Source organism: Brachypodium distachyon, chromosome 2, assembly GCF_000005505.3.
Source record: "Brachypodium distachyon strain Bd21 chromosome 2, Brachypodium_distachyon_v3.0, whole genome shotgun sequence".
NCBI classification, from domain to species: Eukaryota; Viridiplantae; Streptophyta; class Magnoliopsida; order Poales; family Poaceae; genus Brachypodium; species Brachypodium distachyon.
In genome coordinates this window covers 58,690,084-58,702,566 of record NC_016132.3, presented here as the reverse complement: position 1 = coordinate 58,702,566, position 12,483 = coordinate 58,690,084, and the positions used below count along the sequence as shown (strand labels likewise).

At 44.8% G+C, this 12,483-nt stretch overlaps 2 protein-coding genes and 1 pseudogene across 3 annotated transcripts; 2 read left to right on the top strand and 1 right to left on the bottom strand.

Moving 5' to 3' along the window:
- Window positions 1-312: 312 nt before the first annotated feature.
- On the bottom strand, window positions 313-1,276 carry LOC104583388 (annotated as a pseudogene).
- A 2,084-nt stretch (window positions 1,277-3,360) lies between these two features.
- LOC106866099 (protein EXPORTIN 1B-like) lies at window positions 3,361-9,077 on the top strand. Of its 2 annotated transcripts, none has more exons than XM_024458340.1 (24): window positions 3,361-3,478; window positions 4,123-4,219; window positions 4,309-4,411; window positions 4,497-4,539; window positions 4,616-4,715; window positions 4,807-4,884; window positions 4,968-5,054; window positions 5,172-5,240; window positions 5,330-5,416; window positions 5,680-5,768; window positions 5,882-5,932; window positions 5,997-6,179; window positions 6,299-6,347; window positions 6,516-6,611; window positions 6,714-6,809; window positions 7,592-7,677; window positions 7,770-7,805; window positions 7,878-8,060; window positions 8,154-8,205; window positions 8,281-8,376; window positions 8,475-8,582; window positions 8,661-8,796; window positions 8,867-8,992; window positions 9,055-9,077. In XM_024458340.1, exons 2-22 carry the CDS (start codon window positions 4,163-4,165, stop codon window positions 8,688-8,690), a joined length of 1,779 nt encoding a protein of 592 aa, XP_024314108.1. In that variant the 5' UTR covers window positions 3,361-3,478; window positions 4,123-4,162; the 3' UTR covers window positions 8,691-8,796; window positions 8,867-8,992; window positions 9,055-9,077. The 2 variants fall into 2 exon arrangements, with proteins under 2 accessions (XP_024314108.1, XP_024314107.1); XM_024458339.1 differs by lacking the exon at window positions 3,361-3,478 and adding an exon at window positions 3,957-3,980.
- Window positions 9,078-9,099: 22 nt separating this feature from the next.
- On the top strand, window positions 9,100-12,240 carry LOC100838990. The gene is made up of 3 exons (XM_014898773.2): window positions 9,100-9,442; window positions 9,538-10,478; window positions 11,978-12,240. The coding sequence occupies exons 1-3, from the start codon at window positions 9,240-9,242 to the stop codon at window positions 11,986-11,988; spliced, it is 1,155 nt and encodes a 384-aa protein (XP_014754259.1). The 5' UTR covers window positions 9,100-9,239; the 3' UTR covers window positions 11,989-12,240.
- Window positions 12,241-12,483: the final 243 nt, after the last annotated feature.

Below are 12,483 nucleotides of genomic sequence, written 5' to 3'. Positions count from 1 at the left end.
ATATTCAGCAAGTGTGCTACTAAGATACATATCAAGAAGGATTCACTAATTTAGAGGTGTAGATGTTGGTACAAACTTGGCCAAAATTAGAAAATCTGACTTAGCACATATGTAGAAAATCTTATACGAAGTACTGTACTACTCCCTCTCATCCTAAATTCTTGACTCAAATTTGTCCAAATATGGATGTATCTATTTTTAAAAAACGTTTAGATGCATGTAATATTTCGACAACAATTCAATTCAGGATCAGACGGAGTATTTTGTAATGGATGGGGTATCTCCTTCCCAAGCTAGCGAAACAGACTAGCTCAAAGCAACCTTTGCTACTCAAGGTGCTCGATCTCCAAGTCGAGAAACAAACGTCGCCGGCCAGTCCATCTCCAAGGGCACGACCTCATCGGCGTCATCGCGGTTAAAGCGGCGTCTGCCAGGCCAGGCAGTCACCTCCTCCATCGTCCCGGTTCCGAGATCGGCAGCATACACGTTGTCTTGGTTGTCGGTGACTAGCAGCTTGCCACACTTCTTGACCACTCCGGCCTTCTTCCCGCCCTCCGGGTGTCTTAGCTCCACCGTCTTAGTGCAGAGACATCTTTCGGGCGCCGCCTGAACATCCGTGCTCTCGTCGTCTTGTCGTGCCATCATCCTGGGTGCCATCTACGTAGGCGACGTTGAAGACTACCACTTTGAAGAACGGCGAGCGGCGTTGTCCGCAGTCCGCGCCGGTGAGGATGGCATAGCCGTCCTTGTTGTGGACCACGAATTCCCGGGCGGGGTTTAGAGGCGGGAACACGTGGCATGCCCCGGTGAGCAGGTCGCACACTGCCAGGCGGATGACGGCGGTGTCGCCGCCGCCGTGCGGGGAGAGGCGCACGAGGAGGTGGCCATGGCGCCAGGCCAGCGGCACGGCGTGGTTGAACAGGCCGGCGGCGGCGGCCGGGATGAAGGATTTAAGGCCGCGGCGGCCCCGGCGCCCGAATAAAGCACGGCTCTTTGGCCCGTCGCCCGCGTCGCAGCCGTACCAAAGCGAAGAAGCCGGCCAAGGAGGAGCGGGAGCGTCCATCATGGTGTGGCCAGCAGCGGCGGAGGAAGGAGGGGTCGGCCACGAGGCGGCGCCAGCGCTTGCACACCGTGGCGCATCGGAACAGAGCCACCGCGTCGCCCCTGAAGCGGAGGAGGATGTCACGGAGCATGTCGTCCGGGAGCCACGAGATCTCTCCCATGGCCATGGATGTACTATAGCTAGCCAAAGCAGGGCTGTGCGATCGATCTAGCGACTCACGTACGGTTAATTAATTCCGATTAACTATCACAATATATATACCGTGGTCGGTTTTGGGTCAAATTGGATACGAGTCTGAATTGGAATGCGAACTTATAACTGATTATTAGAGATTTCCCGGTTAGAGTTCGGAATCGGATACGAACTGAGTAGTAATTGCTAATGGACTTGTTCCTGATTCGTTGACATGCTAAAACAAGGATGGATGCAGCTAGATATGTGATCAGCTGGATCATATCCAGCAGCAGTGCTCTTTTTATCCAGGGATCGATGATTGGATTTCTCAGCTGGTGCTCTGCGCTTCGTTTCCGTTTCCTGATCCTGTTTTCTTCTTGTCTTTTCATGACGTTATCTAGCTAGAATTCCCTTATTACAGCAAATTAGTAACAAGTTACAGCAGCTGCTCCAACGAGATCACAAGGGCAGCAATTAAGCAATTTGTGGTCGATCTTCCCAGCTAAATTGAAAAGATAATAGTCTTATCACTTTCCCCAAATTATTGGCAAGAAACTGGAACTTAATTTTGCCAAGAGTTTAAAGAGGCCAAATTTGCTACCGCTGCCCCCCATCTTTGGGTTTGACCAAGCTAACCTGCAGCCTGATCCCATCCAGAAGCAATCCATCAAGAGCATCCACGGCGTCTTCCTGGTTGGAATGCCGCGTGGCAATGGTGACGAAGCCGATCCCCTGCGAGGCCTTGGTCTTCTTGTACCGGACCACCTCCGCCTCCGACACGCTCCCGTGCTCGCCCAAGAACCGCCGGAGCTGCGAGCTCCTCACCGTCAGCGGCAGGCCGCGCATGCACCGCCACCCTGAAACATGGCCCGTAATAATGCCTCTCCATGTTTCCAACCATGGATGGTCCTGTTGGAGCAGCCATGGCGGGCTGCGGGACGAGCCAGGCGAAGTGCCTCCCGTCGCCGCCGCCGGCCCATCCTTGGGGCAGCCGCTCGAGGAACTCCGCCTCGCCGGAGCCGGAGACAAGGTTGTGTTTCAACACGCCGGCCTGCTCGCGCGGCGAGGCCTTATTGCCGTCGTGGTGCACCAGGTAGGCCCAGCCGCCGATGCCGATGCCGAGCCGCGAGGCGTCCATGGCGAAGCTGCTCGGGTGGCCCAGGAACAGCGCGCGGTCCGTCAGACTCTGCCCGTCTCTCCTCACCCACCGCAGCTGCTTCTTCTTCTTCTTCTTCTTCTTCTTATTCTCCGTCGCTGGTGACTCCTCCGACTCCGACTCCGATAGCGCGTGCACCGTCTGGGAGACCCGGTGTTCCCGGACTGGTAGATGTCGACCTGGACCGCCGCCCAGAGGAGCTCGCCGCGGGACTCGAGCGCGTAGCTGTACTGGCGCGGGTAATGTCGGCGCTCGTACAGCATCCACGGGCTCGGGACAAGCACGTCCTCGTCCTCGTCGCCAGAGAATACGACCACGCGCCATTGCCGAGCGTCGACGGTGAAGAGGATCTTGCCGCGGTGGTACGCGGCGCAGAAGCAGAACTCGGTATGCCAGACGCTGGTCGCGAGGGTCCTGCGGACAACGGTCCACCGGGCGGCAGCGCGCGGTAGCTGGACTCGGAGAAGACGCACCTGAACCGGATCATGGGGTCTTTCGAATCGGCCGGCGGCGGCGGCGCGAGGAGCCATGGCAGGAGCAGCTGGGCCTTGGCAGTGCTTGTCCCGGGGGACGACAGCGGGTGGCAGCGTCGCGAGTCGCGCCATGGCTTGCAGACGGCGTGGAAGCGGACCAGGTCGGCGGCGTCTCGTACGTGTCCGGAGATCACGCGGACCAGATCAGGCGGCAGGTCAGCCCACCGCGTCCGGTCATCCATGTGGGCAATCGATGGAGACGACGTTTATATTCCGAGCAGAGTACGTCGGTAATTATTCACTATTTTAACGACAAAACTCCAGCCCGGTTTGCTATCGATGAGGAAAATTTTCTGGGCGTGGCACTATGAAAAGTCTGGGATTTTCTCAGTTCGTTCTGCATATCGCATGATGGCTGAAACTAAACGACGTCGTGTTGCTTGGCTGGATAGTGATTCTGAAAATTCACAAACGGAAGAGCAAGAGCAAGATTGGAAAAGGCTCTGGAAGACTAGAGTGCCATCAAAACTGCGGATTTTTGCGTGGAGGCTGGCGAAGTGTTCTCTGCCAACGGGTCAAGTGCGGGCTAGACGGAATATGGCGACATCACCGGTATGTGCTCTCTGCAATGCTGCTGTTGATTCTTGGAGACATTCTCTTCTTGATTGTAACATGGCAAAAAGTGTGTGGTCTCTTCGAGAGAATGATGCTGCTCTACCTTTGTTTGGTGATGAAACTCTAGATACCAAGCTCTGGCTTTTTTCCCTGAGCCACACGCTTAGTCAGCACACCTTCATTGAGATTTTGGTTACTCTCTGGGCTATATGGTGGGCAAGGAGGAAGGCCATTCATGAGGAAGAATTTCAAAGTCCGTTGTCAACTCATGCTTTCATTAACAAGTAGTTATCGGAGCTGGGTATTACCACTGCCGGGTCACAGGTGGGGCTGAGGTCTCCAACTCATGCAGTTCCGAAGTGGATTCCTCCCCCTGAAGGTTTTCTGAAAATTAACGTCGATGCGGCTGTTGCCAAGGGGAAGCCGCACGGCGCTGTTGCAGCTGTTTGCCGTGATGCCAATGGTTTCTTCAGGGGAGCATCGGCAGTTGTGATGGAGGGTATTTCAGACCCTGCTGTACTTGAGGCTTGCGCTTGTGATGAGGCTCCGGCCTTGGACATCAATGCTTAGCGAATTAAGGTTGCCTCAGATTGTTTTGAACATTAGATAGCCTAATGTCTAGTTTCAACTATATTATGCAGGGTTGATACTTTCAAGGATCGGAGGTTCCATAAACATATCATGTTGTCAGAAGATCTTAATGTCAAAATTTATCATGGCCATGTGTTGGATCCTGAGGTCGTTTGCTTCATGTCATTCACACTTCACTTTTGCTCTCCTTTTTTTATCAGTATATCTAATGTTTTGTCTATATTATTTTGTGTTAGAATGTTAAACTGAAGGAAGCGATTAAGACCAAAGGCTGTTTTGATCTCCTTAGAACCCTACTAAAGAAAAAGAAAAAGTCCCAAGGGAAGCTTGACGAGAACTGTGAGCATAGCTAGTCTTCTGTTATTGATTTATTATGCATATTTTTTCAATATCTTTAGTCATACTATTCTGCCGGCGTTTGCAGGGACACTAATTGATCAGTTCCTTAGTCAACATAGCCCTTATAGGTATGCATGCTTAGATAGGTGTAAAGGACCAGGCAACGTGAGACTCTTTCATTAACAATTGTTCTTTTATCGGCAGTGTTTCATGTTTGATCAAGAGAATAAGCGAAGTTGTGGAAGAGGAATCAAAGCATGCTTCTCTGTTCTATTGGGGAAAAAAATTTAGCACCATCACAGTTGTAAGATAAATTATCAATTCCTTATATCTGTTTGCTTTATTTAGCTTGTAGTTTCGTTGTTTCATAGTCGCTTTTCATTCTTCGTATGCAGCATAGTGGAACGTTATATGTGCTTCATGCAGCTGCAAGCTGCTTACTCAAGCAGGTCGTTTGGCAAAGGTTGACCGTGGTAAGTCATAGCCTATTTCACAACTCGTAATTGCATTCCTTATTGTCTTTTGATTTGTTCCTTTTTCTTTCCATGATCATTAGATAACTGACTTGGAGGACCCATCCAAGGTTATTTTCTTTGATAGCCATTTCAGAGAAATTGAACAAAACAAACTGGAAATCCTAAAGGTATGTATTGTGCATTGAGGGTGTAATTACAGTTGGGTGGATTTCTGATTAGTTATGTACAATTTTACTTGCAGGCTCAACCAAAGGCATCTTACATTTCTGTTGTTATTTTTTCAGCTGCACTTGCGTGGGAATGATGAGGGTGAATCTAGTAGAAACACCAAGGCAGCGAATGCTGGGAATAAAGTAATCTTTCTTAGTCAGATATGCATACTATCTTGTATCATCTGTCCATGTTCTTCTGATGATCGCATTCCTGACTTTGTATGTCACAGGATCTCGTTCAAATAATTGTTCAGTTTCAGTATGGTCCGGAATTTCTTGTAAGAGGTTTAACCACAGAGGTCACTAATTCAATCAAGGTAATAAATTGGAGACCTGGTTGCAATATTTTTTCTAATATATCCTATCTAAATGATAGGCCTTGAGCATGTACTTTAAATACATTGTCAGTTTTAGTGTTTAACTCAAAATAAGTTTTGCTTCACGAAACGATATAATAGTGAAGCATACTGTTGCAATTTTGAATACACAGAAAATAAAGTTATTAGGCTTCTAGTTTCATTTATCACAAGTACCATTTGTTGCTTTGGTTCTAAGTTGGTGTATTAATTTGTGTTCACAGAGGAACACTCGGCTGGTTGCTGAATCAAGTTTGCCGGTCCTTACTCCTCCAATGCCCACTATCATCATTGACCATTTGGAAGTCTATCGGTATTCAACTTACAAGTTAACAAAGTTGTTTATGTTTGTTGAAATGTTTAAATTGGTTGGAGAGAATTCCAAACTAGTTTTATTTGATGCAATTTATATTTATTGCACATTAGCATTTGTGGACAAGCAGCATCTGACACTGAAGATTGCTTGAAGGGTTTAAGGTATAAATTGCATTTCTCTGCACCTTCATTATACCTCTTTCTAATGTGTTTTTTCAATAAACAGATACATCAAAGCTTCAGTTCTGGGGTTGGTTAATGCATTCCTTGAAAAATCTGAAATGTCTGAACAGCTGGAGGAGGATTGCATTGTCCCTCTTATGAACACGGTACTGCAGGATTATTTTAAAATTGCACATGAGGAAGTGCCGCCAGAATTTCAGTTATTATCGACAAATATCATGCAAAAGTAAGTATGTGCTTAGATCCTTATTGATCAATAGGTTAACTATTCGTACTGAGTAGATGTATGCAGTGCCAAAGAATTCTGTTCGCATACATTATTCTTTTGTTGTCTGTTATATGCAGGTGTAAACTAATATATCAAATATTTGAGATTGCTTTTACTCGTCCTGAGGTACTTACTGTTATTATCATGTACTACCTCCGTTCCATAATTCTTGTCAAAATCTTACATGTATCTAGACACTTTAGGATAGATACATCCATTTTTGGGCAAATTTGAGACAAGAATATGGAACGGAGGGAGTATATGATAATGTGTTATTTTATATTGCGAGGTCAGGTGGAAATGGAAGCTCCAAAGTATTCCTACATATTCTCTTTGTTGACAAAGATATCTATTCATCATTTCAAACTCCTAGACTTGCTTCCGTTTGAGGTACGTGTTAGCTTAATTTATCTTTAGATGTATTCTAAATTGCAATATCATAACTTCTTTATGCCTTCTCTTCTGGCTAATTTTTTTTTTTGGCAATTGAAGTCTGTTCTGGCGAAGTTTAGTGAAGCATTAATGGCGAATAAACTGCCCATTGTTGACAATCTTGATACTATAGTGGAATTTCTTGAAACTTTTGAGGTATAACCTATGCTCGTCCGCAATACCGAACAGTTACACTAATTATCCTGCTTAATTAGATTTGTACTTCTTGTAAGTCGATTTTATTTTATGCGCATCAGTTTATTTATGTGTTCTCTGCAATTGTGAAATGCTAGTAATTTCGAAGTTAAATTTTATGCTACCTGAGCTTACTTAGGTCAGCTAGTCTATTTCAAGTAGTATGAGCAGCTTAACTAGAAAAGCAAGCAGAAGGAATAGAAGAATGAAATGCAGAAATAGGGGAAGGGCGGGTAGCATTTGAAAATGCCAGTTTGAGTGAGACAGTTTCTGTCTGCCCCCCCACTTTTAGGCTGTTATTCTGCCTTTGTCTTGCTCTAGGCTACTTGACTTCCTTTGTTCTTCCGTTATACCTTGTCGGATTCTGATCATCAGTTCTTATCGATCCCATCTTAAGGAAGTATGAACTACCTTTATTGGTGAAGCCTGCCACTGTAGATGTTTCGCACATCAAGATATATTAAAAGGACCCCTTTGTTCGTAAATAGATGATGTTTTAGAAAACTCCAAGTTAAACTTTTCGACTATGGATATGTAAAGCAGTATTTAATTCCATAAGTTTTGATATTTAATTCAGTCAGTTATGCTTGTGTAACATTGTAATGGTTGTGTAATTAGAACACGCGATGTGTTATTTTGAATACCCAGCAAGGTCAATATATCAGTTTAGCTTTTAGTTTCCTTTTTCTGCAATGTCGTTTGTTGCTTTGGTACTAATTTGGTTTATTTCTTGGTGTTTATAGGAAAACATCAGGTGTGTCAATTTGGTTGGGCCAGTCTTGAATGAGAGAATATCAATTATTTTTTCTACCATTGTATCGGTATACAGGTATTTTACATGTAACCCACCAAATTTGCTTGTGTTGGTTGAAATGTTTGCTTACACACCTCCTATTTGTCTACCACCATAATCATTTGCAGGGATGCTAATGCTAGGGTTTCTGAAGAGACCTTAAGGTATACGTTGTGCACATTGCCTTCCTCTACAGCTAATATTTCGATATTGCTAAGTAGTTTTTGAATAATTAGATACTTCAAGAATGCAATTTTTAAGCTCGTGGAAGCTTTCCTTGAGAAGGCTGAAAAATTCAAGGAGCTAGAAGACCGTTTTGTCATCCCCCTTATGCATGATGCACTTACTGATTATATGCAAGATGCATCTGGCCCGATGACTTCTGAATTTCTGTCTTTATCAAAGATAATTATTAAAAAGTAAGTTCCATTCTCAATGTTTAGGTCATGCATCGTTGTTTGCTGGAAAATTCCATTAAACTCTGTTATAATTTACTTGTATATACTATGTAGGTGCAGTGAAGTTCACAGAGTATTTGAAACTCTTTTTAATTGTCCCGATAAGGTAAAAAGGCAAGTTTGTTTTATTATGGTTATTCTCATACATCTGATAATTCGATTTCATGTTATTCTGGTACAGTCAGCCGCATATGAAGAGCACCATTCTTATTTCTTCTTGTTGCTTGACGAAGCCTGTATGCATTGTCCGCGAGTTTTAACTCAGCTTCCTTTACAGGTATATTCTAGCTTAATAATACATCTTACAGATGTTTGGAGAGTTTTGTTGTAAAGCAAAACCTGAATATTTGTGTTCTTTTGCCTGCTCTGTTTCAGCAATTAAAATCTGTAATAGAATTTGCCAGATGGGCACTTAAGCATAACAAGTTAAACATTGCTAAGACTGGTGTAACGTTATCGATGGATATACTGAAAGCTTTTGAGGTAAATTCCTTATATTTTTTTGTCTATCAATACATATAAGGTAGACCACATCTCACGTTGTGTTGTGTATCCTCATAGGCTCCAGAGTTTCAGAATATTTTTTTATAGAGAACATCTATTAGGAATTGAGGAAGATGTACTTGGAGTACTCGTGGCTTCTCATCCTGATCTGGAATCAGTTTCTTTAGATCTGCTACAGCAAATTTTTAATGTGGTACGCATACCTTCTGTATTCTCTTATGTGATGTTCGTGTACATAGCTTTGATTTATTATCTCTCTCTAGGTTGATAAGATGTCTGAGCCTATATGGCGTGATGATGAAATCCCTGTCCGTTATAATTCGATCTTCGTTAAAGAGAAGGCTGACAAGTTTGTCCAATCAAAAAGCAAAACTATACTGTATTCAGAGGTATATGATCTGATGCACCCTCAATTCAACTGTTACAGAGCTGACGTGCATGTTTTCCACAGGCAAGTAAGTTTGTAGATGGAGTTTATGCGGCAAGGAATGATTCCTCAGGCTTCTCTGAAACTTGTAGGAAACTTGTAGGAATGAGTCCTCTCTGTCCGCCCTTCCCAAAATTCCATGGCCGCCGCCGCCGCCTCCTTCTCCTCCTCCTCTACCGCTCTGATTCCACCTCCGCTCCCCGAGGGCGATGGCGACGACGCCCCAAACTGGGTCCTCCTCGACATCGATGGCTACATGGGTGACTACAGCAACGCCACCTCGGCCGAGAGCCACACGAGCACCGGCAAACGCATCCAAGTGTCCTTCTTCACCGCTCGCCCGCCCCAAGTTTCCCATTTCTGTGTCTTCTGCCCAGATCTTGGACCCGGCGGTTTCAGGGCGCCTCCCAAGGTTGTCGCCGTGGATTCCGATCTCATCCTCTTCCGCGTTTCCCTGTTCCACCAGAAATGGTCCACTCCGCATGGCCGTGACTACTTCCTCTACAGGGCGCACCCTCGGAACCCATCGCTGCACCTTGTTCCGCACCCCTACCCCAACAACTTCAAAGATAAGGACGTCGCCCTCCTCAGCTTGGGCGGCGACGAGTACGCCGTCGCCGCTCTCAGAACAAGGTACCGCACCGAGGAGGGTGTGACGACGCCTAACACGGAGTTCAATCTCTACCTGTACCGCTCCTCCAAACCCCTCGACGGCTGGACCTCCAAGGTGGTATCGGTGGCAGAGCCACTGAGGGACAAGGTGTGCCCTTTGGATTTCTTGCCGTATCATGCCACCACCAAGGTGATCATACTCGGGCGCGGCATGGTCGGCTGGGTTGACCTCTGGCGCGGCATCCTTCTCTGCAATGTGCTCCAGGAGAATCGCCCCGACCTCGTCGACATACCGCTGCCGCCGCCAGCTAGGGGTAACTGGAAACTCCTCCTCCAATGCCACCCCTACGTCGTTCGGGACATCACCGTCAGCCTGCTTAAAGATTCCATAAAGTGCATCGAGATCGAAAACTTCGAGAGAAAGCTCGTGGACGCTGATTCCAGTAGAGCTATAGCCTGGAAGGCCACCACATGGAGCCTACCGATCCCGATTGTTCCATCGCAAGCTTGGCATCCTGACTGCACCTTTGATGTTGCTGACATCACTATTGACCCAATGCATTCTGGGCCGCTGCCTAGTCTGCGCACTACCGACGACAACCCCTCAAAGCCAATATTACCGGCACACCTCATTGGTATCCCCACCATGAGTATGGATGGTGAATTTTTCTACCTGCTGCATAAGGCCTGCCACACCCCCCAGACGGATGCGGTGATTGCTCTTGACATGAGGAACAAGACACTGCAAGGATTCGCAGACCTTGTTACTGGAAAAGACTTCACTCTTACGCGTTGCTGCACCAGCGAAATCTCCAAATACCTTTGTAAGGATAAAGGTAATTTTGCTATACTAGTATCTGCTCTGTCTTTGTCTGACTATCTATATGAATTAATAGTCTGCTTAATTATCCTATATGTTGAGTATTTATGAAATGAAACCCTGTACCTGTGGACCTAGTTTTCCTACTTGCTGACCAATCTAATGTCTTGACTTTTCCAAGTAATTAAGCTGATTAATTGTTAGGACCGCAGAATTCACTGGGACTGATTTGTAAATAGGGTTGCCCCTTGTTAATTTTGAACGAGCTAACTGCTACGGCCTTGCAATATTACTCTGTTGTTTAGGGCGGTCCGAATGAGTTTAGCTAATTATGGCTACACGCTCAAGGTTGTTTTCCCTTCTTTTTTTTTTTGCTACAAGACGGCTCTACAAGTTAGTGGACTTAATTCAGGCATGTTAGCTTGATTACGATGATTGTGTGCAATCAGAGGGACGGCTGTTCTATTCCAAACTGTGCTGTCTGACTTTTTACATCAGGTTGTAAAACAATTCATGGGGCTCCAGGGCATAGTATGAAAAAAATAGTAAGTTATGTTTAACTGACATTGTGTTGCTTTTCTATGTTAAGCAGACATGTTACTAATAGAATAGAGGAACTGGTGTACGAGTAAACTTAGAGGACTTCCCAGATTTTCTATAATGGTGGTTAAGAAGGATCTACAACACGTTTCGAATAATGGACATGTGTGGCAAAGTTTGCATTTTTACTTTAACGTCCGAGGACATGCATTCAAGTAATGATGTTCAACATACTCCTAGCCATATGCAGCACAATATAGGGTATTTGAGTGCCATTTGTTACAAGTTTCCGTTGGGCTAATTTAATAGTTCATGCACTCTTTTTTAGATGCTGTCTTTGTATCATCTATGTAGTCAGCATACATAAATTTTCACCGTTAATTTACATATAAGCATCTAAGATTTTCCATGCATGAATGTTATTTGTAGATTTGACATAAAAAATGTAAGTTACATATACCCAGGGTATTTATATGCAACTTAGGAACATACACCTTGGTTATATATGCCTTAGATATATGTACTCCCTCCGATCCATAATAAGTGTCGGAGAGTTAGTGCAATTTGTACTAACGTTAGTACAAATCCCCGACACTTATTGTGGATCGGAGGGAGTAACTTGGGTATGTATAATTCAATGAAAATCGAACATGAATTGCGTATGGTGCCCCTGTAAATTATTTGGTAGCATCTAAATAGGTAAATAATTGTCAAATGTGTATGTCGAACAACTTGTTGATCGATTTCTAGAACGACAAATAAAAGTAAAATACACTGGAATAATATGCGGTCAAACAAACTTTTAGAAGTATTTTCTTAGTTCTTTTTCCCTATCTCGATTCATTATCGCTCTATGTTCTGTTTGCTGTTTTGTGCTACCAAAGGACAACATTTGTCTTCAATCTTTTGTTGAAAAGAAAACCAGTGTTCCTGCAGGTCATTTTGTCTAATCCTGAGCTGTTTTATATGATACAGGCACAAGATAAGCTTCAGAAACAACCATGCGGTCATATATGCAGGAATTTGGTCTGTAGAAAGAGGCTTGCTGGCAACTGGCCCAGATGGGAGCTATTGAACGAATTGGAAAAATGGCCACTGAGTTCCATCGCTGTTGCACAAAGTTTTAGTGTATCTGCGTACTAGTAAAACCATCGTAATGGTTCCTTTGGTACTTGTTTTATGCAATGAACTCGTTTGGTACTTGTTTTATGCAATGAAGTCGTTTGGTATTTGTTTCATGTTCTATAGTCAGAACTTGAATTTGAGCTCCAACTTGGGATCGTGGGGCACCAGCTTGCTCCTGCTGCTTGATTGCTGGAATATATGCCTTACGATATAACGGGTGATTACTCGTATAGTTTCCGTTCGTACTGTATGCTTAACAACCGAGCCTAATTATGCCCATTTGTGGGAGGCCCGGTCCAGCAGTCATGCTGCCAGACAACCCAAATAATATCTACTCCCTCTGTCCCTAATTAATT